The 25,293-nt window shown below is 57.8% G+C and overlaps 3 protein-coding genes across 8 annotated transcripts in view; 1 reads left to right on the top strand and 2 right to left on the bottom strand.

Moving 5' to 3' along the window:
- The window catches only part of POR (cytochrome p450 oxidoreductase), a 63,372-nt gene extending 50,027 nt beyond the window's left edge, over positions 1-13,345 (top strand). For all 4 annotated transcript variants that reach the window (XM_055410079.2, XM_055410080.2, XM_055410075.2 and 1 more), the window contains exons 3-16: positions 997-1,045; positions 5,033-5,161; positions 6,654-6,803; positions 7,232-7,356; positions 7,760-7,849; positions 8,200-8,298; positions 9,108-9,224; positions 9,327-9,445; positions 11,206-11,387; positions 11,495-11,644; positions 11,941-12,211; positions 12,291-12,436; positions 12,514-12,599; positions 12,862-13,345. In XM_055410079.2, coding sequence (XP_055266054.1) covers positions 997-1,045; positions 5,033-5,161; positions 6,654-6,803; positions 7,232-7,356; positions 7,760-7,849; positions 8,200-8,298; positions 9,108-9,224; positions 9,327-9,445; positions 11,206-11,387; positions 11,495-11,644; positions 11,941-12,211; positions 12,291-12,436; positions 12,514-12,599; positions 12,862-13,006 — 1,858 coding nt within the window. In that variant the 3' untranslated portion in view covers positions 13,007-13,345. The remainder of the gene's footprint in view (positions 1-996; positions 1,046-5,032; positions 5,162-6,653; positions 6,804-7,231; positions 7,357-7,759; positions 7,850-8,199; positions 8,299-9,107; positions 9,225-9,326; positions 9,446-11,205; positions 11,388-11,494; positions 11,645-11,940; positions 12,212-12,290; positions 12,437-12,513; positions 12,600-12,861) is intronic.
- A 152-nt stretch (positions 13,346-13,497) lies between these two features.
- TMEM120A (transmembrane protein 120A) lies at positions 13,498-19,024 on the bottom strand. The gene is made up of 12 exons (XM_055410081.2): positions 18,834-19,024; positions 17,057-17,175; positions 16,737-16,853; positions 15,295-15,354; positions 15,009-15,104; positions 14,841-14,930; positions 14,568-14,633; positions 14,411-14,472; positions 14,210-14,302; positions 14,027-14,091; positions 13,883-13,951; positions 13,498-13,806 (listed from the first exon to the last, which is right to left on the bottom strand). Exons 1-12 carry the CDS (start codon positions 18,912-18,914, stop codon positions 13,693-13,695), a joined length of 1,032 nt encoding a protein of 343 aa, XP_055266056.1. The 5' UTR covers positions 18,915-19,024; the 3' UTR covers positions 13,498-13,692.
- Positions 19,025-20,367: 1,343 nt separating this feature from the next.
- STYXL1 (serine/threonine/tyrosine interacting like 1) overlaps positions 20,368-25,293 on the bottom strand; it is a 30,113-nt gene continuing 25,187 nt past the window's right edge. For all 3 annotated transcript variants that reach the window (XM_055410086.2, XM_055410084.2, XM_088833324.1), the window contains one exon: positions 20,368-21,683. In XM_055410086.2, the coding sequence (XP_055266061.2) occupies positions 21,552-21,683 (132 nt within the window). In that variant the 3' untranslated portion in view covers positions 20,368-21,551. The remainder of the gene's footprint in view (positions 21,684-25,293) is intronic.

Genomic DNA, 25,293 nt, shown 5'->3' with positions numbered 1-25,293 from the left:
GATCCTCAGGTGGGTGGGGGGAGCCTCCAAAGGCCTCTGAGGCCACCTCCACCAACCTCCTGCTGGGCAAGGACTCAGGACTGACCATCCCAGAAGCCGATGAGGCTTCATGTGCCATGTGCAATCAGTGCTCATGCTGATTGCAAAGAGATACACAGGCAGCTCCCCCGAGTTGTGACACTCAGCCCTCAGGGTGAGCAAGAACACGCTGAAGAAAGTGTTTGGATGGAGGCGTGAAGACTCCCTGAAGATGGTAATGAACAGCCTCATGTCAGTGGCAAGGAAGGTGCTCTGGAGAGGAGCTTAGGCCTCGTGTTTTCGGGATAAGCAGGAGTCCTTGGGAAAACGGTTAAAGGAAGGGCGCTCTAGGCCAAGGCGGCAGTGGATCCAAGGGCACAGAGGAACTAGGAGATGCCTAGCTGGTCACTGTGGCTGAGCATTTAGACGGTGGAGGAGGGTGGATTCTGAATCAGAGGGCCCCGTTTCTTTCTTTAGAATGGCTTCTCTGGTGTGGGTCTCTCCCAGAGTATGACTGTCAGCCATCCTGATGTCCAGACACAAGGCGGTGGTGTTGACAGGCTCCTCGGGACCATCACGGAGGGGTGGTCTCGGGAGGGGGCTGGCAGGCGAGGCCAGGACAGATTCTGAAGGGACTTGTGTACCTCTGGCCTGTGGGTCATGGAAGCCATGGAAGGTTTTAGAGTGCAGCAGTAGCATGGTCGGAATCTTATGTGAGAGACCCCTGACTGCCTTGAGAGGTGGAAACTGGAGGCGAGACAAAGCCATGGGGACCACGGGCTGGTAAGGGCCCAGGGAGTGAACGCGACTTTGCATTCTCATGCTCTGCTGTGCCCAGCGGGCCAGCCCTGGTCCCACGAGCTGTTGCATTTGGGTTTACCATGTCCGGGAGCCCCAGCCCCGGCACCAGCCTGGAGGCGGCTAATGGCGTGGACACCATGGTGTCTCCTGTGCCCATCAGACACTTTTATTTTTCAGGACCTCCTCTGTCAAAGACAGAAGCTTCGTGGAAAAGATGAAGAAGACGGTGAGTTCTCTCCCTCTGCTCGGCCCTGGTGGGCGGGCGGGGATATCCAGCAGAAGGCCAGCTTCGGAGAGAGGAGAGAGGGCGGGTGGGACTCAGACTCCGTTCCCATGTGTGTACATTCCAGTCTAACCAGAGCCTTGAGGCTGCTCTGCCCTTGCCGGGACAGTTTACTCTGTTTGTTGAATGTTTACTTCTTGAACAAACCAAACTGTAGGAACATACCCTCCCTCTGTCTCAGATGCCGCCCGTCTCCTTCCTCCCAGACCAGGCTGTGTCCACGAGCAGATGTCCACCTCACGTGGCTGTGGTTCTCGCTCAGCTACAGTTCTCTCTCTTTGTCTTTGTTTATATAAGTATCACATTTTATGACATGGCACTTCATGTGGTTAAATCCCAAACACAGACTATTCAGGTGGAAAGCTCCTCTCCTGTCCCTGGCACCCATCACCGTTCTCAGAACTTCCTTCTGTGTGTGTAATGAAAACAAGTAGACTTTTATTTTTTATTCTTTACTTTTTAAACACAAAAAGTGGCATATTACATACATTACATATTGCTATAGACCTTTTTTTTTCTCACTTAATGATATGTCTCAGAGATTGCCTCACAGCAATTCAGAGATACCTCCTTCATCCTTTATTATAATTGCATAATGATTCCACTTGTGGCCACAAGTACTGTAATTTGCTTTAACACTGCCTTGTTGATGGGCGTTTGGAATATTGCTGATCTTTAGCTCTTCCTTTGTGGCTTCCCTTGTGGCTCAGCTGGTAAAGAACCCGCCTGCAATGCGGGAGACCTGGGTTCAATCCCTGGGTTGGGAGATCCCCTGGACGAAGGGAAAGGCTGCCCTCTCCAGTATTCTGGCCTGGAGAATTCCATGGATGGTATAGTCCATGGGATCGCCAAGGGTCGGACACGACAGAATGACTCTCATTTAACTCTTAGAGAGAGAACCTCTGTGACCACGTAGATCAGTTTTCATATTTGTAAATATGTGGAATTGTTGAATCAAAAGGTACATGTGTTTGTGATAGAAGCTGCCAAATTGCACCCCATCCCACAGGGGCCACACCAGGGCAGTCACTAGCAGGGTGTGAGCAAATCTATTCCCCCACAGCTTTGCCAACAGAGTCTACTATCAGAGTTTGGGATTTTGCCCATTTTCTAGGTTAAAAAAAAGATTTACCTCTGTAGTTCTAATTTCTGTGAATGAATTAAAGCAAATTCTCATATTATGGGATGGCTTTTTTCTTTTTTAGTAGATTCTCTGTTCAGCTCTTTGGCCCACTTTTCTGTTGGGATTGATCTTTCTCAAGCAATTCCTTAAAAGTATTGGGGAAGTTAACCCCTTGTCTGTGATATGACTTAAAAATATTTTTCCCAGTTGATTGTTTGTGTGTCGCTCAGCTTATTGTGATGTAAAAATTCCATAGTCCGTTTGACTTTCCTTTCTATGACTACTGGATTTTGGCATCATTAGAAAGGCTTTCCCATTCTAAAGAGATAAAACAATTCTTCCATGTTTTCTCTTGTATCTTTATGATTTCTGTTTTCCATATTCAAAATTCAGTCTGTTGGGGATTTATCCTGGTGTAAGATGTAAGGTTTGGGTCCAACACGTTTTTACTCAGCTGTCTAAATTCCGTGTAATAAAGTCCATCTTTCCCCCACTAGTTTGCTCATAAATATAATTCTCATTGGTATTTGAGTCTGCCTCTACATTTTCCTGTTCTGATGCCTTGATCCAGCTGTCCGTGTGTAAGAGTACCATGCTGTTTAGTTGCTGTAACCTGTTTTAGTTTTTGGTGCCGTGACTCGGACCCGATGCAGCTGTTTGCATGCCTGGAGCACTGAGCACTCCTCTCCCCGCCACTGTTCCCACTTTCCGTAGCTTTTGCTTCGTGTGTGCTCACTTCTTTTGGAGAACGGTTGTGTGGGACTTAATTCACGTCCCATACAGGTCTCCCGTTTAAAGCTTACACCGGCAGGTCTTTAGTGTATTCTCAGTGGCGCAGACCGTGGCCACAGTCAACCTTAGGACGTCTTCGTCTCACCCAAAAGAAACACTTTGTTGTCGTCACTCCTGGTTTCCCCACCCTGAGCCCTAAGCAACCGTTCATCTGCTTGCCTCCCTAGAGTTGCCCGTCCTGGACGTTCCATGTAAATGGACTCATACAGTGCATGGCCCTTGGGGGCATCGTTTACTTAGCGTAATGTCTTCAGGGTACGTCTGTGCTGCAGCAAGTGCCAGCGCTTCCTTCCTTTCTGCCGCCAGATGATGTTCCAGCAATGGGTTCATAGTTACTTTTCTGCAAGGTTTGTAGGATCATGTTGCTGATGAAAAAAGAGAGCTGTTCCGGTTTTATCCGGACCGTGTTGTCTCTATTACAGAGGGAGGACCGGCGCCCTGTGCGCGGGCTCTCTGTGCGGGACCAGGGGGTCTCTCCGCCCGGCCCGGCGCCCTGTGCGCGGGCTCTCTGTGCGGGACCACGGGGTCTCTCTGTGCGGGACCAGGGGGTCTCTCTGTGCGGGACCAGGGGGTCTCTCTGTGCGGGACCAGGGGGTCTCTCCGCCCGGCCCGGCGCCCTGTGCGCGGGCGCCCTGTGCGGGACCAGGGGGGTCTCTCCGCCCGGCCCGGCGCCCTGTGCACGGGCTCTCTGTGCGGGACCAGGGGGTCTCTCCGCCCGCTGGCCCTTTGCCACCCAGTTGTTACTGTCGTTGTTCTGTCGCCAAGTCATACCTGGCTCTTCTGCGACCCCGTGGACTGCAGCCCACCAGGCTGTCTGCCCATGGGATTTCCCAGGCAAGAACACTGGAGTGGGTAGACATTCCCTTCTCCAGGGCATCCTCCCAACCCAGGGATCAAACCTGAGTCTCCTGCAGCTTCTGCATTAGCAGGCGGATTCTTTACCACAGAGCCACCTGGGAAGCCCCTTGTCACTCAGTAGCTTCTTACCTGTTTCTTGTTTGGCTTATTTCTAGGTTCTTTATATATTTTGATGCTACCATAACTACTGTTTTATATCATGTTTCCTCTCCTTTCCTTGATGATATAAGCATCATTTTAAAATACCTTTTTAAATGATTCGTAAGAAAATTGAGGAAATGAAAAAGGTATGAGAGCAATTTACGGCCGTTGTGATCCCGCCGCTTTCTTTTTGTCACCTGCACCCGTCAGTCGGGTCTCGATGCCAGACCAGAGGCCCCTCTAGGCAGTTTGGGTGCTGGAAGGCCTGCTGCTGAGGTCTGCAGAAAGGGGCTGACCGGAAGGTGGCCTGTGCCTTGCTTCCACCTTGGATCTTGCAGAGCACATCCCATTGGCTGGACCAGTTTGCTGCATCCCTGACTGCAGGGAGTCTGGGGGATGGAGTTGGGGCTTTTCCAGAGCTGCTGCAGAGGGTGCCGTGGGAGGAGCGCGGAGTCAGAGCCTGTGAGCCAGTCTAGATGTGGTACCTCTCCCCACTGTCTAGGTTCTTATAAAGCACGTGTTATTACTTTTGCAAACATCCAGGAAAACTCACCCATATTTTCCCACTTAGAGACACTTGGTATATTTCATGCTGTTCTTTTTCCTTTCTGCATGAATGTGTATAAACTGGGCACACACATGTCGGGTGGGTATGTAACAAAATTGGATTGTGCTATACATAGTCTGTGGTCACTTTTCTTTTTTCTTCTACTGAACGTTATTTCTGCTTTTTTCAAGTGTCATTTAAAGATCTGTCCACAGTGTGACTTTGAGCAGCTGTGTGTGTTGGATTACCTTGATGGCTTCAGCTGGAGCTGGCTGGGTGGCCTCTGACCCCACCGGCCGCAGTGGCTGTGGTAGTGAGATGCTGGCCGAGAGTGACTTAGAAAGGCCCTGAAAGAGGAAAGAAAGAGGGTGCCCTTAGGGACCTGCCTGCCCCTGTGGTCACCTTGAGTCTCCGGTGAAGCCTGTGGCTCTGGGCCCCTCACTGACCCCATGTGTCCGGCCATCCCTAGGGCAGGAACATCATCGTGTTCTACGGCTCCCAGACGGGGACTGCTGAGGAGTTTGCCAACCGCCTGTCCAAGGACGCCCACCGCTACGGGATGCGGGGCATGGCAGCTGACCCCGAGGAGTATGACCTGGTGAGTGCTCGCCCCGCCCTGATCCCTTCCTCCCATGCAGTGCGGTTCCAGGGTTTTAAGGCAGGCATGTCTGGATCGTGGAGACACAAGGGTGGAGTTAGGCAAAGGGACAGGTAGGATTGGGCATCTCTTGTCATTTGTCCCAGCAGCCAGGTGGTCTCTGGACATAAAGAACACCTGGCCTAGGTGTGTGCATGTGTGCTCCCTTCCCAACTCTCCACACTGCAGGCTTTATAAGTGCTAGGCAGGTGCCCACAGAAGGGACCCGGGCACCTCGTGGATTAGGTGTGGCTTAAAAGATGACAGGGTCTCAGCAGGTCAGGAGAGGAACTGTCTCGTGTTCCCTCAATCCCCCTTTCCTGGACTGCAGTGGCAGGGGAGCCAGACTCAGGAGTCGGGTTTGGCGGGGGCGGGTCTGGACTCTAAGCCCACTTCCCTGACTGCCTGGGTGACCTGGCCCAGCCCCTCACTGCGGACCTCGTCTACAGGGAGGGGATGAGGGTGTTGGACGAGCCATCTCTGGGAACCCTGCAGCTCAGCTTTGCACGGAAGCTGTAAACTCGTGTGTCTGGGCTTGGGGAAGGCCCAGGAGAGCCCAGGGATTGAGGGAAAAGCTCCCATGTGGAGCTACAGGATCCTTCCTCCCCTGTCTCCTCCTTCAGCCGTCCTTGGCACGTGGCTCCTTTGGGCCCACACAGCGCTGTCTGCAGGACTCAATCCCCACCTCCTGGCCCCAGCCACACCCAGTCTGTCTCTGAGGCCGTGGGCGCCAGCTCACCTTGCTCACGCTCCTCCCGGCACTGGCTCCTTCGCCGTAGCTCTCCAGAGTGCAGGAAACTTGCAGCAGTCTGCTCGCCTGTTTCTGAGATGGCCAGGCCAGCAGCCCCCAGGGGGCACAGTGGGCACAAAAGGGGGAGTGGTCCTTAGGCCCCAGGAGAGGCAGGATTGGCAGAGCAGCTCGTCCTGGGAAGACGCCCCAGGGAGCGCCTTCCTGCTTCTCCCCGGCAGGGTCATTGCCAGTCATCACTTGGGCTGCTGCCGCTCCAACGTGATGAATGAACTTCCCCTGAGAACCCCTGTCTTCTGAGTGCCAGCTGCTTCCCACCTGTGCCCCTACTTCACCCAAACCAAACCAGCCCCCGCCTACTCCACACAAAGACCCTCTTTGGTTTTGGGGATGGCCCACTATCCCTCTGTCTTAGAACCTGGGTTTTGAGTTGGCAGATAGTTGGTTAGGAATCACATGAACTCAGGCCCCCCTGGGACTCTGTAGGGTGCTGAGGTGCTCCAGAGGTGGCAGTGGGTTCCACGTGCCCACTCCTGGCCCGGAACCCAGCTCCTGCTGTCCACACCTAGGCCCTTGCCCGTGCTCTTCTGGGCCTGCTGCCCCTTCACTCGAGATGCACTCCATCCGCCTGAGCCCAGGACTCACCTGTCTGCACTTGGAAGCCGGCTTAGTCATGGTCACTGGACCCTGCCTTTGTCTCCCCAGGCTGACCTGAGCAGCCTGCCAGAGATTGAGAAAGCCCTGGCCGTGTTCTGCATGGCCACCTACGGCGAGGGGGACCCCACGGACAACGCCCAGGACTTCTACGACTGGCTGCAGGAGACGGACGTGGACCTCTCTGGGGTCAAGTTTGCGGTGAGTCACCCATGTGGGCTCGTGAGACCTCCAGAAGCTCGTGTCCAAAAGGACACCTCTAGTTCTCACCTCGGCCTGCTGAGCCCAGGCCTGGCAGGGAGCTTGTAGGCGGGAATCCCGGGAAGAGCTCACAGGGTGGCCCTGTCTTCTACCCGGCCTGGCACTAAGAGCCCCCTTCCCATGTCCCAGCCCCACCATGCCCGGGGGCGTTAGCTTCTAGAGACAAAAGGCAAGAAAGGAGGAGTGGGCTGACCAGGATTCGGCCGGGCAAGGGAGTGGGTAGCATGAACACCCTACAGCTGCCAGGATCCAGGCCAAGCTGGCCACGGAGGAGCCCGAGCTGTGGGTCCATGAAACAAAGCTGCTCCGGGGCCTCCCAAATGAGGTGTCTAGCTGGCCCCGCTGACCCTGGCCCCTCATCCACACAGGTGTTTGCCCTTGGGAACAAGACCTACGAGCACTTCAACGCCATGGGCAAGTACGTGGACAAGCGGTTGGAGCAGCTCGGGGCCCAGCGAGTCTTTGATCTGGGTCTGGGCGACGACGACGGGAAGTGAGTGCCCCCTGCCCCGAGCCCCTCCCTCAACCCCCACCCGGGTCATCATGTGTCAGGAGCCCCAGATTCAGGCCGGGGCCCAGGAGGGCAGGGTAGAGCCGTGGTGTCGGCGCACCCCTGTGACCTGCCTCACCCCGGGGGCAGAAGGCCAGCCCCCATCGCCAGGCCCGCCTTCTTTGCTTGTCCACGCCTTCCTGGATTACCCAGCTCAGACGGGGCTTCCATGGTTACTGCAGACCCTCTGGACGCTTCCTGCTGCCCTGGGTTACATCACTGGGCGAGCTGTTGTGAAATGAACCCTCGAGCTTGCGGGGGGTGGTGGTGTGTGGTCAGGGGACAGAGGGTCCAAGCTGGCCTGGCAGCCCCATCTGTCCCTGAGCTCATCCCCTCTGGTCCACAGCCTGGAGGAGGACTTCATCACGTGGCGAGAACAGTTCTGGCCGGCTGTGTGCGAGCACTTCGGGGTGGAAGCCACTGGAGAGGAATCCAGGTGAGTGCATGCAGCTGGGGCCGTGGGCGGGGACCTGGCCCGGTGGGCGCAGTGGGGCTGGGGGAGGAGGCTCAGTCGGGGTGTGGAAGGGGCCCAGGCCCAGGTCCTTGGGCTCTGCCCCCATGTGAGGATCAGGGTGGGCTTCCCGGCCTCCTCGGGCCTGCTGGCCCGGCTGCCCCTCCTCTCCTGCCTGCCCTGCACTCACGCCTTTCCTTCCTTTTGGGTCACGCCTGGCCCCGTGTCCCCCAGGTGTGCCCCATGGCCTCGCAGCGTCGCTCCCTCCTGGGCACCCTCCCCTAGCCTCCTGCCCCTCCCAGCCCTCGGCCTCACCCTGGGTCTCCCCCTTCCAGCATTCGCCAGTATGAACTCGTGGTCCACACGGACATGGACATGGCCAAGGTGTACACGGGCGAGGTGGGCCGCCTGAAGAGCTACGAGAACCAGAAACCGTGAGTTGAGAGCGTGGCCGGGGGCCAGACGGCTGGCCATCCATGTGTCTCCACGGGGCCTTTCCTCCCAGGCCCCATCCCGTGGGGCTTCCTCTCTCCCTCCATCTGGGAGGGGGCCTGGCTGGTGCCACCCACGTGTCCATTTCCACCCCAGAGGAGGGCATGAGGCCCTGCTCCAAGCCCAGGGCCCTGGGGACCCCACCCCTCATGGTGTCCTCTGGTCCAGAGCGTGGCCCCGGGGAGGCTTGCTCAGTTTGCACTTCATTTGCCCATTAGATACCCAGGGGTGGGAGATGCCCACCCCTTCCTGGACCTGGACGCAGCGAGTTCAGCTCTGGGTCTAGGCTGAGCCTTGGCCAGAGGGCTCGCTTCCTTCAAATCTGCCTCCATGTTTGGACTTTTTTGTCCAAAGTGTTCCTCTCTGGGGCCCCTCACTTGCACCTGGGCCCCACCCAGAATCCTGCTGGAGCTGCCCAGGAAGGTCCTCCGTCTTATGGAACCACCTTCTTGGACCAGGCCCTCCTGGTGCTCTGTCCACCAGTGGGCACTGGGTGTGGAGGGTCCTGCAGGTTTCAGACCAGCCTCAGTTTCTGGGTCTGTAGATAACCCAGCTCTGCCCCCTTGCGGGTGCCGGGAACACCGCCTTGGTGGGGGCTGGGAAAGCCCTTTACCTCATTGGAGAGGTTTCCTCCTGACCTGGGAGGCCAGCTTTGAGGTTCCCCATGTTCTGTGTGGTCGGGAGGGTCCTTGTGGGTGCAGAGATTCAGACCGGAGGTCTGGCCAATCACTGCGCTGCTCTCCCCACCCAGCCCCTTTGATGCCAAGAACCCATTCCTGGCTGTCGTCACCACCAACCGGAAGCTGAACCAGGGAACTGAGCGACACCTTATGCACCTGGAATTAGACATCTCAGACTCCAAAATCAGGTACCAGCTGCCACCACCCTCCTCCCCAAATCTTTCACCTCGGCTTCCTGTTCCTGCACGGAGCTGCCCTCCATTCCCCCCTGAGCCTCCCATCACCCCCAGGTATGAGTCTGGGGACCATGTGGCTGTTTATCCGGCTAATGACTCTGCCCTGGTGAACCAGCTTGGTGAGATCCTGGGTGCTGACCTGGACGTCATCATGTCCCTGAACAACCTTGATGGTGAGTCCTGGGTCCCAGGCCTCCCCCTACCTGGGCCTGAGGGTGCTGGTGGGAATGGGCCCCCTGGCAAGGCCCAGAGGTTGAGTTCCTGCTTAGACCTAAAGCCTAGTGTCCTGGAAGCCCTCATACCTAAGAACTGAGGGGCAAGTTGTGGAGCAATCCAGGAGGCAGGGGGAGAAGGCAGCTGTAGGGTGGCAGGCTCCTTTTTGGGGCTCCCCATCCCCTCACTGCCATACTCCCTTGAGGGAATGGGGGCCTGAAAACAGAGCCAGGCCCAGCTGCCCACGCAGCCCCATGTCCTGCAGGGAAGAGAGCCACAGGCAGCCACCGAAAGGCCCCCCAGCTGCAGGGTCTCCTCACCTGCGCACAGGGGTCCGAGGCAGCGATCCTGACGACCGCTAGGCCCGCTGAGGGCACTCAGCCTGCACCTGCCGAGGGCAGGGCCGCCCAGCCTGCGCCCTGCACAGCCCACTGACCTGGGGCCCAGCTCGGCCTGGCCCCGCCCCGATCCCTTACCCGGGTCCTCGGTGATCCGAGACTGGGCTGCTCCTTCTCACCTCTCAAGGCTCCAGAGTCGGCCTTGAGAGGACAGGAAAGGGGGCTGGTTGGCACCAGAATTCCTCGTGCTGGCAGGGGACCTGGTGGCCTGTGGGCCACGGACCGGCCTTCTTCCTGTCCCAGGGTGGGTGGCTTGTGCTGCTGGAGCAGCGCCTTTCTGGGGGTGGGGGTGTCGGTGCTCTCTCTCTCCCAGGAGAGCCTGAGCCCCTGTGGTGGGGGCCCATCTCTGCCAAGGGCTGCTCTGAGAGAGGGCTGCGGAGGCTCAGAACTCTAGGCAGAAGTGGGACTTCAGAGGGCTCGCCCACACCTGCCCCAAGGTGCAAGGCCTGAGCCCCCGCTTCTGAGCCCACACAAGAGGGTGCCTGGGCACGGGGAACACCTGCTGCTTGATGTGGGCGCTGGGTACACAAGGGCGTTCAGTTTGCGAAAATCCATCAGGCTTTGCTCGTGTGACTTGCGCAGCGTCTGTAGGCCGTGCTTCCGTAAGGAGTTCAACCCTTTCTTCAAAGCTAGGCCCACAGCCCTCAAGGCTGAGCCATCCTGGGCCAGGCCCTCTCCTCTCTGGGTGGCTTGGCAGCCTTGTGCTTCTCTGGGGCTTGTTGGTGCACAGGAGTCAATGCCCCTGCGGTCATGCCTCTAGAAGGTGGAGTCACTCCTGGGTCCAGCCCTGCTCTGGCCTGGCCCTGGGGAGGTGTCAGTAAAGCCGGCCTGTTGTGGAAGCCTCTCAGCACAGGCTGGTGGAGTGCCTGAATGTACAAGATGCTGCCCCAAACGCTGGGCATGTGGGCGCCCTATGCACCAACCTCTGCTTGTGTCCAAGAATAAAACCTGAGCTGGAGGGGGCCTGTCATCACAGCTGAAGGCCCAGTATTGGCATCTCACCGTCAGAGCCTGGAGCCCCCACGGTGGACCAGGTCCAGCCCACAGGCAGGCAGGCAGGCCCCACCAGGGGGCTCCCCCTCGGTTGCCCTCTCTGAGCAGTGACTGTCCTGGATAGGGACAGTGACAGGCTGCCCCCAGCAGCATCCTGTCTCTGACGAGACTGCCTGTCCAGGGGCCAAGCGCCTCCCAAAGCCAAGAAAGACCCCGAGAGAGCTGGCCTTGCTTCCCACCCACCGAGACTTGGCCCACCCCTTCCCTGTGGCACCCCACCCGCCCCGGGGTGGCCCCTCACCCCTCACCCTGCTGCCCTCTCCTTGCAGAGGAGTCCAACAAGAAGCACCCCTTCCCCTGCCCCACCTCCTACCGCACGGCCCTCACCTACTACCTGGACATCACCAACCCACCGCGCACCAACGTGCTCTACGAGCTGGCCCAGTACGCCTCGGAGCCCGCCGAGCAGGAGCAGCTGCGCAAGATGGCCTCCTCATCGGGCGAGGGCAAGGTGGGCCTGCCCCCAGCGCCCCAGCGCCCAGCACGCCAGCCCCCTGGCCCAGCCATTCCCCGAGCTGCCTGGGCCCCTCGCTGTCTCACCCACATCTGTGTCCCCAGGAGCTGTACCTGAGGTGGGTGCTGGAGGCTCGGCGGCACATCCTGGCCATCCTGCAGGACTGCCCATCCCTGCGGCCCCCCATCGACCATCTGTGCGAGCTGCTGCCTCGTCTCCAGGCCCGCTACTATTCCATCGCCTCGTCCTCCAAGGTGGGGGCTCTGGGCCCGCCCCCGTAGAGAAGACAGTGTTGGCTCCTCAGAGGGCCTGGGTCCCTGGGCCGCAGCCCCAGCTCTGCCCCACGTCCGCGGGCACTTTGCTCAAGACTCCCGGGCTGTGTATCCAGAAGGCTGGACCGTAAGATCACACCCTGCCCTCCGGCCCTGGTACCAAGAGCCAGTCAGGCCGGCCTCCAGGAAGGGGCCCTGAGCAGGGACCCCGTGACAGGGTGGGTGGCAGGAGGAAAGGGGCCCCGGGCACCGCCACGCTCACCCCTGCGCACCCCCAGGTGCACCCCAACTCTGTGCACATCTGCGCCGTGGCCGTGGAGTACGAAACCAAGACAGGCCGCATCAACAAGGGCGTGGCCACCAGCTGGCTGCGCGCCAAGGAGCCGGCCGGGGAGAACGGCGGCCGGGCCCTGGTGCCCATGTTCGTGCGCAAGTCCCAGTTCCGCCTGCCCTTCAAGGCCACCACGCCCGTCGTCATGGTGGGCCCCGGCACTGGCATCGCCCCCTTCATAGGCTTCATCCAGGAGCGGGCCTGGCTGAAGCAGCAGGGTGAGTGTACACCCAGGCGGGCTCCGGGCAGGGGGCCAGGCCTGGGGCTCCTGGCTCACCACGGCCGCCCCCGCCCCAGGCAAGGAGGTGGGCGAGACGCTGCTCTACTACGGCTGCCGGCGCTCTGACGAGGACTACCTGTACCGCAAGGAGCTGGCCGGCTTCCACGAGGATGGCACCCTCACCCAGCTCAATGTGGCCTTCTCCCGCGAGCAGCCCCAGAAGGTGAGGCCAGGGGCAGGCCCCGGGGCGGGGGCCTGCGGGGTGCGATGGGCCTTCCTCACAGGCACCCCCCCCCCCAGGTCTACGTGCAGCACTTACTCAAGAGGGACAAGGAACACCTGTGGAAACTCATCCACGAGGGGGGCGCCCACATCTACGTGTGCGGGTGAGTGGGGGGGAGGGGGTAGGGGGAGGAGGGAGGCAGAGGGGGAGGGCTGAGGGGGGCTGAGGAGGGGGAGGGGGCGGGGGTGAGTCAGGGGAGGGGGGCGGGGGGTGAGGAGGAGGGGGCAGAGGGGGAGGGCTGAGGGGGGCAGAGGAGGGGTGAGGGGCAGAGGCGGAGGTGTGCACGTGGCAGAGGCTGGGGTTGGGGGGCGCTAGCATGCCCGTGGAGGGGCCCTCCCCCAGTGCTGCCTCCTTCCTGCGTGCAGGGATGCTCGGAACATGGCAAGGGATGTGCAGAACACCTTCTACGACATCGTGGCCGAGCAGGGGGCCATGGAGCACGCCCAGGCTGTGGACTATGTCAAGAAGCTGATGACCAAGGGCCGCTACTCCCTGGACGTGTGGAGCTAGGCCGCCCGCCCTGCTTCACCACTCACGCCCTACAGACTTGCCTCCCCATCATGTAATCACGCACCTCACTCCCTTCTGCCATCTCCTGGGTGGCTCTGCCGGGTGTGGCCCCGGAGGCAGGCCCAGGACAGGCTGCTCCCAGCCCAAACCTCCGGGCTGACCGGAGGGCACGGCCGAGGGTGACCGGCTGTGGTTTGTGAACGCCTCAGGGCCCTCAGTGGCTGAACACAGGAGTCCACCTCTCAGCTGAGTGAGGCCTGGCCCTTCCCTGTGATTTTCAATGAGTGTAAATAATTTTAAATAACCTCTGGCCCTTGGAATAAAGTTCTGTTTTCTGTATTTGCTGGGTAGTGCTTGCACAGATCTGAGGCCTCCACCTGGGTCTCCTTAGCTCAGACCCCAGAGACACCTCGGGGGCCCCCAGGTCCCGAGTGGTGGTGGCACAGGCCTCCCCAAGCTCGTCTCACCCACAGGAGCGCACACACTGAGGCTCTCAGAGCTGTCTTCCTTTATTCAGGCCACTGGCACCCAGCTTCTCCTCTCCAGCAACACCTTCAGGGCCCACAGAGCCCACAAAACCCAGGGGAGGGCAGACGAGACCCTCCTGGACACGGGGAGCCCCCCCACACACAGAGGTTCAGAAGCCCCTTCCGGCCGGGGGGCCGTGAGGCAGGGCAGGCCTGGCCTCATTCTGTCTTGCTCCCGTGCAGCTGGCTGTGGAATTTCTGGTGCACGACCCGCAGGGTGGTGAAGAAATTGCCAAGGAAGAGAAGGAGGAAGGGGAAGCCGCACATCAGCACCTGGGGGAGCGATCGGGGTCAGGACGGAAGCCGGGCCAGCCCTCCCTGTGTCCTCCCCAGGCGGGGCCCAGCTCACCTGCCACTCCTTGCAGTCGGGGTCCTGGGCCAGGCTGAACAGCGTCAGCGCGTTAAAAAGCTGCCAGAACTGGGAGGGAGGGGGCTTTTACACACGGTCCCCGCTCGAGACAGCCAGGTGGACGGGGGCACGGGTACAACTTACGTGTCCGAAGAAGAGGAAGGGCAGCAGGAAGGTGAGGCCCCGCCACATCCAGGACTGGAAGCCCTCTGCAGGGGCACGGTGGGGCAGAGAGGACCCGTCACTCAGAGCCTGGGCCAGAGGCAAGGAGAGGCCCTCGCGGCTCCCCAGCAGGACTGCAGGACGGGGCGGCCTCGCGCAACTCACCCACAGTGAGGTCCATTGTGTGCCGCTCGCCCAGGGCCCGCAGGCGGTACAGACAGCCGCTCTGGTAGTAATACTGGAGGAACTGCACAAAACCTGGCGAGGCGGGGCAGGGGCGTCAGGACTGGGCTGGAGCCCCTGCCCGCCCTTCCCGGGGGCGGGGGGGCAAGTCCTAAGCAGACCAGGGAGCTTGGAGACACTCACTCTGGTACATGGAGAAGGACAGGAACTGGTTCCGGAACTTCTGGTACATGAGGCCGTCGGGCCTGAGAGCAGAGAGCGGGGTGGGGGCTCAGGGATGCCCCGCTTCTTCCTGCCCCTCGCTCCCCCAGAGGCCCTGGGACCAAGCTAACCCGCTCACCATGTCAGCATGACTCCCGACAGGAACGTGGACACGTAGTGATGGAAGACCCACCAGCCTTTGATCCTGCATCAGGGAGCCGCCATCACCCCTGTCCCTTCAGCCCCAGGATCAGGGCTTGGGGGGCAGGAAGCGGGACTGCAGTGGGAAGGAGCCAGTACCCCCCTGCTTCTCAGAGAGCCATGGCACCCCCTGCCCCCCACTTTCCAGGGCAGCTCCAGGGGCGTTCCCCTCCCCCCCGGGGAGCTGGGCCCTGCCCTTGCCCTCGCCCACCGGGAGCCGTTGTTGATGAGGATGCTCTCGCGGATGGTCAGGGTGCAGTAATACCAGACCAGCAGGAAGTTGAAGGCAGCGTCTGTCACCCTGTGGGCAGGGGTGCAGAGGGTGGGTGCTGGCGCCTGGAGAGGGTCCGGGGGACAGCCCCCCCCGCAGGACACCCACCTGGAGTTGAGGAGGAAGCGGCACGTGAAGGAGATGAGAATGAGGATGATGGTGAGGTAGAGCTTGAACTTCTCGTACTCGTCTTTGTAGGCAAACCTGGGGGGACACACTCGTGGGACAGGCTGGGGTGCTGGCGGGACCCGCCCAGGCCTCCGGACGGGCTGCTTGGGGTGCCAGCGGGCAGTGGCCACCAAGCCCCAGGTGCAGCCAGGAAGGCTGGGGCAGGCTGAAGGGACCCTGGGGCGGGAGGTGGGGGGCGGGAAGGAGTGAGGCAACCACAAATTACTTAGCCTGCTTGCTCAGGAGGGTCACGTTGACGTTGCCCAGAACCAGGCTCAGATACAACCTGGGGGGAGAGAGGTAGCCTTCAGCCCCACGCCCGCTGCAGCCACCCACACCTGTGACCACTCTGTGACCTCCTGCCAACCCCCAAGGGTGCCATCACCCACCCCATCCAAGCTCTTCTCGTCTGAGAGCCACAGCTGTGGACCACGCAGCAGCACCCATACGGGCTCCTGTTCAGACGCAAGCCCTAGGCCCCAGGCTCACAGTGGTTCAGGGACCGGCCTGAGGCCACGGAGAGGTTACAGCGCACAGCAGGGGCTGGGACCGGAGGCCAGGCTGCTTCTCCACCTCGCCGTGAGCTCCTCCCTCTCCTATTCCCAGCGGCAGCCCTGGCGAACCCTCCCCCAAACCCTCCACCCTGTCACCTTCAGGCAGGTGACATCTTCCCTGCTGCCTCCCCGCCCTCCTCTCTGCACGCCCCTCCTCCAAGACCACCCCTTCCCACCGCCCTGGGGACTTCCCTCCACTGCATAATGCACCCCTCCTGGGCCTCACCCTCCACGGGCCCCACCTCTCAGCAGGTAGAGATGCTGAGTCCTTCCTGTGTGCAAACTCACACACCCAAACTCCTCAACCCTCACGAGATCTAGTTGCTAATTTCCAGGCACTAGTTTCTCCTTCCGCTCACCTCCAAGCCTTCAAAGTGTGGCCTGAACCTAGCTGTCTCTTTGGCTCTTCTGTCATCCCCAGTATCACCTTTCCAGCCCCACCCTCCTGGAAGTGGTGCTCTCCAAGGTCACCCGGACTTCCAGGAAACATTCCCCTTCCATGTCACCTCTGACCGCCCCCTACACTGCCCCCAGGGGGGCCATCTGATCTCAGACTATGGGTCACTCCTTCCTCCCCTGCCTTCTGGGACATGCTTTCTCCCAGCTTTCTTGCTGCCAGCTGTCTCTCTGCTGGACTGTTTTCCCTGAGCCCGAGGTTCTGCCGCGTCCTCTGATGTGACTGCGGCTGATCTAAGTGCATAATTGAGCTATTGCTCTCTCCTGCCCACTGGGCCAGAGGGCAGCGCCTCAGGCTGGCTCCTGCTCTGGTCTCTCCGCAACATTTCACCTCCTACCCTGTGCTCTGGACAGGACACCTGCTGTTTGCGCCTCTCCAGGTCCGGCCGGCTCCCTCCTCTTTATCCTTCATGACGCAGCCCAGGCATCACCTACCCCAAGAGGCTTTCTCCAGCCTCCCAAGTGGTGAGATAGCCCTGTCTGTGCTCTCCCCGATTCTCGGTACGCCCCGCACAAAGCGCCCATCATCACAGTGAGCTGCCACTGTCACTGAGGCTGTCCTGTGGGAGGGCCGGGTCTGACAGCCCCCCTTGGGTCCAGAAAGCTAAGCAGAGGGAGACGGGGCTGTCAACCAAGCTTGGGGGGTGGGGAGTCTCACCCATTCTTCTTGGGCAAGTAGGCCTCCATATCGAAGAAGAGGCCCTGTCGCTCCTTGATCTGGTTTTCCAGCTCCTGCGCGGCTTCCTCGGCTTCTGATGGGAGGGAGGGTTTGCATCTGCAAGTGGGGCCGCAAAAGCCAGAGTCAGAACACCCAACCCCTGGGGGCAGGGGAGCAGACGCAGCCCAGAGAGGGGAGAAGCCGTGCACAGGGGCACCTCGGAGTCAGCGCCAGCTCCCTACCCCACCAGGCCCAACACCCACCCCCGGTCCACGCCCAGGGGGAGGGCAGGGGGGCATGTCGGGGGGATGGGTCCTAACTTCTTCAGGACAAGGGCCAGCTCCTGGAGCCGCTTCTTCTGCCGAGTGATGGAGCTAGTACAGTTGTTCTGCAGCTTGGTCAGCTCCTCCAGCTTCAGGCGGTACAGCCGGTGGGTCTCCTGGGGACCAGGGAGGGGGAAGGCTCAGGCTGGCTAGGGGACCCCGACCCAGAGCCTGCTGGGAAGGAGGTGGGGCACGGACTCGCCCAGGGCTTCCCCGGGAGGGTCTCAGCAGGAAAGGAGGCAGCCAGCTGAGCCAGCCTCAGGAACGCCCAGAGGGTCCTCTCTCTCCAAGGCAGGCAAGGTGATAGGGCTCTTCCGGCAAGCCCAGGAGCCCCCCAGCACCTTGCCCCCAGAAACAGACATGTTCTCAGAAGGTTTTCTTAGTCTCAGCCCATCTGCTGGTTGTTCCCACCCCTCTCTGCCCATCCTGAGTCTGCATTCTAAGCCCACACGGGTCCACAGTCTGGACCAAGCAGGCAGCCTAAAGCCATCTCTGGCCTTCTCAGAGCCTCCCGACCAGACAGCCTGCAAGGGCGAGGGGAGCCGAGGTTGTCCAAGATGACTGCTGCTCTGGCACTCCCAGCATCTTCCTCGTGGGTTAAAGGTCACCAGGCTTCAGCCCTTGGGCCTCTTGATATAAGACCATGCCTCTACCCTTCCCCCCGCACCTTTGGCCCAGGGCTTCCCAGAGCACTTTGCCCCCTGGGGTGAGTCTCCAGAAGGAGCAGCTTGGAGATGGGGGGCAAGGGGCAGTGTGAGGAAGGTCAGGCAGGGGCTGAGGCCAGGATGGTGGTGCCCAGGCTCGGGAACCTGGATCTTCCCTGCTCAGAGCCCGGGGGAAAAGCACGAATGATAGTGGTTTGGCCAGGACAGGCCAGGGGGCAGTCAGGCTTAATGTGGACAGGAAAGGGCTGGAACCAATCCAAGAGAGGCAAAGGCCTGATCAAGTGCCCAGCTGGCCTGGCTCTACCCTGGCTGGGGTTTGTTTCTCATGCTCAAGGAGGGGCCACCTCGGCCTACCTCCAGCCAACACACTCCCCTGTCCGCCTGTCCATGGAGCAGCACAGCGGCCCATAGCAGCCAGATCCAGACAATACCCACCCCTGCTATGCCCGGCTTCCACTGGTCTCAGAGAGACTCCCACCCCTGTCAGGCCCATGAGGTCTCTTGGCAGGGCCCGGCCCACCCACTTTCCCCTCACTCTCTGCAGCAGCCACGTGGTCCTGTGCGGTTGGAAGCTGTCCTGCACCCAGGACAGGCCTCGCCCCCATCCAGGGACTTCACCTAAATCCCACGTCCCCGGACCGAGGCCAGGCGGCCACGCGTCCTGCTCCCCAGCCACACTCAGCCCAGACCGCGCGGCCCGAGGGAAGGGAAGGCCGGCCCGGCCAGCGCCTACGGGGCGTTTGCTCAGTGACTGACCCAAGACTGGCCCTGGTTAGCTCGGACTCTCCTGGGAGGGGACCAGGTCAGAGTCGGGGCCTCTTTCCGAGGTCTTCACGAGAGACCGGAGGTCTGCCCTGATCAGTAGGGTCACTGCGGGGTCGCGGCGGCTGCGCGAGCGAAAGATACCACCGCCGGATATTGATTTGAGGCCGAAAGGAGGGTCCAACCCGGGACACCGGGACCCAGGGCCTCCCCGCCTTCGGGAGCAACACCAGGGTACCCCACCTTGACCCCGAGCTTTCCGCAGCCTGACCCGGGGCTACCCGACCCTTGACCCCGAACCAGACAGACATGGCTCGGAACCAATGGGAGCCCGCCTTGACGCTCACCTGGATGCCGTTGAAGTCCTGCTGCAGCTCCTCCCAGTCCCGTAGGCAGTCGCCCAGCGGGCCCGGAGGCGGGGGATGCATTGCGGCCGGGCCGCGGGCCGGAGGAGCCGTGAGTCGAGGACACCACCGCAACCCCGGCCGGGCCGAGGGACCTCCGCCTCCACCGCCTCCGCCCCCGTCCGCTTCCGGGCTCGCGCCGCCGCGGCCACCAATGGGGAAAAGCCTGGGGCCGCGAGCCCGCTGGCCCCGCCCCCCGCCAGTGCCAATCCGGGGCCGGGCCGGGGCTGGGGCGGGGCCACAGGCTCCGCGAGCCGCTGGCCTGGCAGCTCCAGCGTGGAGGGCGGCGGCAGCCCCACGCCGGGGCTCTACCCGGGGTGCCAATTGCGTGGTGCTGCCAGCAGTGTCCCTGCCGGTCACACTGGGAGTAAACCAAGGCCCAGGGAGGTGGCATTCTGCCTCAAACACTTTCCCCCTGGGGAAGCTGCTCTTTGGCAGGGAGGCAATTCCGAGCCTCTTCTCTTGCTTGCATTTTTACGAGGGCCTCTGTATGTTTCCCTGTCAGCAAGTTCACCGCCACCGCCCCTTCACACAAGACACCAGGATACCCTGACTAAAACACAAAGCCAATCCCTACCGTGTCCCTGCTGAAAACTTGCCGGTGTCTCTGCCCTGCTTACGGGGAGATGCCTAAGCCACAGATCTTCAGCCATCCCAGGCTCCGCTCCAGTCCAAGTGCTCACTAAAGCCTATATTGCCTGAAAAGCCCTTCCGTTCCGTTCCGTTCCGTCGCTCAGTCGTGTCCGACTCTTTGCGACCCCGTGGACTGTAGCCTACCAGGCTTCTCCGTCCATGGGATTCTCCAGGCAAGAATACTGGAGTGGGTTACCGTTTTTACCCCTGGGCAAAAAGCCACTGCTTGAGGGCGTAGGCTTCTGTTGGGGTATGTGGCGGGGAGGGGTGGGGGGCGGTGCGGGGGCGCTCCTCCAACCCTCTGTAGAGTCCTAGCAGGCAACATGGCGTTCACCTGTATGCCTTGGCCCTGTCCAGATGGTGGAAACGTTTGCTGAATGAACGTGGACAGACATGTTAAAATTCTCCATCAGTCCCCTTGTCCCTTGACTCCAGGCTTTTTTGGTGGGTGCTGCCACAAGGCAATGGCAAGCCACTCCAGTACTCTTGCCTAGAAAAGCCCATGGATGGAGGAGCCTGGTAGGCTGCAGTCCGTGGGGTTGCTAAGGGTCGGACACGACTGAGCGACTTCACTTTCACTTTTCACTTTCACACATTGGAGAAGGAAATGGCAACCCACTCCAGTGTTCTTGCCTGGAGAATCCCAGGGACAGGGGACCCTGGTGGGCTTCTGTCTATGGGGTCACACAGAGTCGGACATGACTGAAGTGACGCAGCAGCAGCAGCAGCAGCAGCCCTCACCTGGAAGCACATTTCTGAGGAAAACTCCCTTTAAGACCTGAGGAATTTCTAGAAACCCTGGCACAGGTTTGGAATGGAAACAGACTATTTTGGAGGGCTTCAAAATCACTGCAGTTGGTGACTGCAGCTATGAAATTAAAAGACACTTGCTCCTTCAAAGAAAAGCTATAACCAACCTAGATAGCACATTAAAAAATAGAGACATTACTTTACCAACAAAGGTCTGTCTAGTCAAAGCTATGGTTTTTCCAGTAGTCATGTACAGATGTGAGAGTTGGACTATAAAGAAAGCTGAGCGCTGAAAAATTGATGCTTTTGAACTGTGGTGTTGGAGAAGACTCTTGAGAGTCCCTTGGACTACAGGGAGATCCAGCCAGTCAATCCTAAAGGAAATCAGTCCTGAATATTCATTGGAAGGACTGATGCTAAAGCTGAAACTCCAATATTTCGGCCACCTGATGTGAAGAACTGACTCATTTGAAAAGACCCTGATGCTGGGAAAGATTGAAGGCAGGAGGAGAAGGGGACAACAGAGGATGAGACGGTTGGATGGTATCACCGACTCAATGGACAGGAGTTTGAGCAAGCTTCGGGAGTTGGTGATGGACAGAGAAACCTGGCGTGTTGCAGTCCATAGGATCGCAAAGAGTTGGACATGACTGAGAGACTGAACTGAATTGGTGTGGGGATGGGAGGGTGGGAATCTCTTTGTGATGAACACAGCCAGGCAAAAATGAGTGGGGAGCAACAAAAGGAAAGATTCAGCCCACAAGCAGTAGACCAGTGGGAGCACTGAGGCGTGCTGGAGATGAGGCAAGGAGATGCCCTTGTGCCGTGAATCTCTCAAAGCTGTGAAGCCTCGCACCTGAGCCAAGGCTGGGCTTGGCATCTCTGGGGCTGGGGTTCTCTGCCGGTGGGTGGGCATTTTGATACCCCGTGTGGAGCAACACAAGACTGGGAGAAGACTTGGAGCTCCCCCAGGGCAGCCTCCCAAGGGACCACGTTATGGGAGACAGGAGGGGCAGCTGCTCTGGCAGCCAGATGCTCCTCCCAAGGCAGCCTGGGGAGTGCAGTGGGGGTGATCCGGATGCCCAAGGGATGGGTTCTCGCTGAGTCTGAACACCTGCTATGTGACACCAATGAGGAACCCGGGAAGAACCACTGCAGGAGGCTGACACGAGGTTCCAGGTAGCAAAGGCCTTCTTATTCCTCGGTTACACACCCTGGCCCACTACCCAAAAAAGCCCCCAAGTCAGGTTCTTCTAGCCCCATAGCTGGACCACAGAATCAGTAGGGTGGATTCTGGATGTCTGTGACAATATCTCCGATGACAACCTTCTCCCATTCTGACAGCTGAGCCACCAAAGCCCGATTTGGACGCATGTTGTTCTTACACTTCTTGAGGTAGGCCCAGGACCTCTGTGAACCAAGGAGAGAAAAGCAGACTTCAGGGTTGGACCTGGGCCCCTTCCACCTTGAAGACAGCCAACTCAGGAGGGACAAGAGACTCTTGCCCAGGGGCCAGCAGCATAGCTTAAAGGCAGGACAAAGAAACAGCAGCAGCCTGGGGTTAACAGACTAGGGCGAAGGAGTCAGGGAGCTGGCTCCGCCTTGGGCAAGCTCCTCTGCAACTCTGCTACCGAACGCAGAGACGGAAGTCACTCTTCTGTCAAATGGCTCCCGTGAGGGCTGAGGAAACACGCGGGACCTGCTGTGGGCGAGGGAGCACCATGCCCATGCCTGCCACTCAGCGCGGCCTCAAAGAGATTTGCACTGGATTTCCCTGGTGGTCCAGGGGCTAAGAATCCTCCTGCCAAGGCAGGGGACATGGGTTTGACCTCTGGCGCAGAAATTCCACATGCCTCAAAGCAACAAAGCCGTGTACCACAGCTACTGAAGCCTTCGTGCCCTAGAGCCCATCTGCAGCAACACAAGAAGCCCCCGCAGCGAGAAGCCCACCCATGCCCCAAAACCTAGAGTGTGCCCCACTCGCCACACGTAGAGAGGGCCCTCAGGTAGCAACAAAGATCCAGCACAGCCAGAAAGAATATAAATAAATAAAACCAAAGGTTTGCATCGGAAGTGGGTAAATGAATGGAAAGAGGAAGAGAAGTTGGGCAAATTCTCTGAAGAAGGAAAACTGAAGCTGCCTTCGTTCACGTGCCCATCCCAAAATACAGGAAAGGTTATCTCATGAAGGAAGGTCATCAGCTGGTCTCCATCTGATCAAAGAAAAAGGCAAAAGCGGTGCCTCAGCAGACTGTGAAACAGAAGGAAACTATCTCAACATAACAAAGGTCACATCATACTCAGTGGTCAAAGACTGAAAGTTTTTCCTCTGAGACTAAGGGGAACAAGGCAAGGGTGCCCACTTCCACCACTTCTATTAGACACCGTACTGGAAGTCCTAGCTGGGGCAATTAGGAAAAAAGAAAAGAAAAGGCGTCCAAATTGGAAAATATGAAGTTTTGCAGCTCTGTTTGCAGCTGATATGAATTTAAGGATCTCATATGTAGAAAACTGTAAAGAGTAAATACAAAAAAAAAAAAAAACCCACAACTGTTAGAATGTAACAAAGTTGCAGGATACAAAATCAGTTGTGTATCTAACTAACAATGAACAATCTGAAAAGGAAATTAGGAAAATTTCATTTATGCTAGCATCAGAAGAATAAAATTCTTAGGAACAGGGACCAAAATGAGCAGGGGGTGAAAGAAAGGACGAAGCTTCCAGAAGGTTGGGTAGTGGGGAGACAGTGAGTGAGTGGGCTTCAAAGCAGAGTGGAAGGCTTTGTGGCAGAAGTTACTAAGGGGAAATGTTGAGAAAATATGAGGAAGGTGGGAGAAAACAGAGTAAGGTGTTCTCATCACAAGAAGACAGATGAGTGCTGTTCTGGTATGAAGTGTAGACTTGGGGAAGTGAAATCCCTAATCTGCCACACGGGTCAAAAATTAACCTTTTAGAAGCCAGATGACCCAGGGCAAAGTTGCACAAATAGCAACCATGTGTTAACGTATCTGGAGAACATGTTAATAAAAAGCATGTTCGCATAGTTTGCATTTGCCTCTTAAAAAAAAATAAACCTCTCAAAAATGTATCAAGGGGATGTTCAGTTCAGTTCAGTTCAGTCGCTCAGTCGTGTCCGACTCTCCGCAACCCCATGAATCACAGCACGCCAGGCCTCCCTGTCCATCACCAACTCCCGGAGTACACTCAAACTCATGTCCACAGAGTCAGTGATGCCATCCAGCCATCTCATTCTCCGTCGTCCCCTTCTCCTCCCGCCCCCAACCTTTCCCAGCATCAGAGTCTTTTCCAGTGAGTCAACTCGTCACATGAGGTGGCCAAAGTATTGCAGTTTCAGCTTTAGCATCAGTCCCTCCAATGAACATCCAGGATTGATCTCCTTTAGAATGGACTGGGTGGATCTCCTTGCAGTATAAGGGACTCTCAAGAGTCTTCTCCAACACCACAGTTCAAAAGCATCGATTCTTTGGCGATCAGCTTTCTTCACAGTCCAACTCTCACATCCATACATGACCACGGGAAAAACCATTGCCTTGACTAGACGGACCTTGGTTGGCAAAGTAATGTCTCTGCTTTTTAATTTACTATCAAGGTTGGTCATAACTTTCCTTCCAAGGAGCAAGCATCTTTTAATTTCATGGCTGCAATCAGCATCTGCAGTGATTTTGGAGCCCAAAAAAACAAAGTCTGACACTGTTTCCACTGTTTTTCCATCTATTTCCCATGAAGTGATGGGACCAGATGCCATGATCTTTGTTTTCTGAATGTTGAGCTTCAAACCAACCTTTTCACTCTCCTCTTTCACTTTCATCAAGAGGCTTTTGAGTTCCTCTTCACTTTCTGCCATAAGGGTAGTGTCATCTGCATATCTGAGGTTATTGATATTTCTCCCGGCAATCTTGATTCCAGCTTGTGCTTCTTCCAGCCCAGCGTTCCTCATGATGTACTCTGCATATAAGTTAAATAAGCAAGGTGACAATATACAACCTTGACGTACACCTTTTCCTATTTGGAACCAGTCTGTTGTTCCATGTCCAGTTCTAACAGTTGCTTCCTGACCTGCATACAGGTTTCTCAAGAGGCAGGTCAGGTGGTCTGGGATTCCCATCTCTTTCAGAATGTTCCACAGTTTATTGTGATCCACACAGTCAAAGGCTTTGGCATAGTCAATGAAGCAGAAATAGATGTTTTTCTGGAACTCTCTTGCTTTCTCCATGATCCAGCGGATGTTGGCAATTTGATCTCTGGTGCCTCTGCCTTTTCTAAAACCTGCTTGAACATCTGGGAGTTCACGGTTTACATACTGCTGAAGCCTGGCTTGGAGAATTTTGAGCATGACTTTGCTAGCGTGTGAGATGAGGGCAATTGTCCGGTAGTTTGAGCATTCTTTGGCATTGCCTTTCTTTGGGATTGGAATGAAGACTGACCTCTTCCAGTCCTGTGGCCACTGCTGAGTTTTCCAAATCTGCTGGCATATTGAGTGCAGCACTTTCACAGCATCATCTTTCAAGACTTGAAATAGCTCAACTGGAATTCCATCACCTCCACTAGCTTTGTTAGTAGTGATGCTTTCTAAGGCCCACTTGACTTCACATTCCAAGATGTCTGGCTCTAGGTCAGTGATTACGTTATCGTGACTATCTTGGTCATGAAGATCTTTTTTGTACAGTTCTTCTGTGTATTCTTGCCACCTCTTCTTAATATCTTCTGCTTCTGTTAGGTCCATACCATTTCTGTCCTTTATTGAGCCCATCTTTGCATGAAATGTTCCCTTGGAATCTCTAATTTTCTTGAAAAGGTCTCTTGTTTTTCCTATTCTGTTGTTTTCCTCTATTTCTTTGCATTGATCACTGAGGAAGTCTTTCTTATCTCTCCTTGCTATTCTTTGGAACTCTGCATTCAGATGCTTATATCTTTCCTTTTCTCCTTTGCTTTTCGCCTCTCTTCTTTTCACAGCTATTTGTAAGGCCTCCTCAGACAGCCATTTCGCTCTTTTGCATTT

This window comes from Moschus berezovskii, chromosome 27 (genome assembly GCF_049115385.1).
Source record: "Moschus berezovskii isolate FMDL1 chromosome 27, NW_MosBer_1.0, whole genome shotgun sequence".
In the NCBI taxonomy this organism is placed as follows: Eukaryota; Metazoa; Chordata; class Mammalia; order Artiodactyla; family Moschidae; genus Moschus; species Moschus berezovskii.
Note: the sequence above shows the minus strand (reverse complement) of the source record. Positions and strands in the feature narration are given on the sequence as shown.

What these genes read in the sequence shown, in the direction of transcription:
- TMEM120A (XM_055410081.2), bottom strand. Translation starts at nt 18,914, where the DNA reads ATGCATCCCCCGCCTCCGGGCCCGCTGGGCGACTGCCTACGGGACTGG. An exon ending in CGCTTCCTCCTCAACTCCAG is followed by an intron (nt 14,931 to 15,008) that starts GTGGGTGTCCTG and finishes CCCTGCCCACAG; the next exon opens with GGTGACAGACGCTGCCTTCA. An exon ending in TCGGGAGTCATGCTGACATG is followed by an intron (nt 14,473 to 14,567) that starts GTGAGCGGGTTA and finishes CTCTGCTCTCAG; the next exon opens with GCCCGACGGCCTCATGTACC.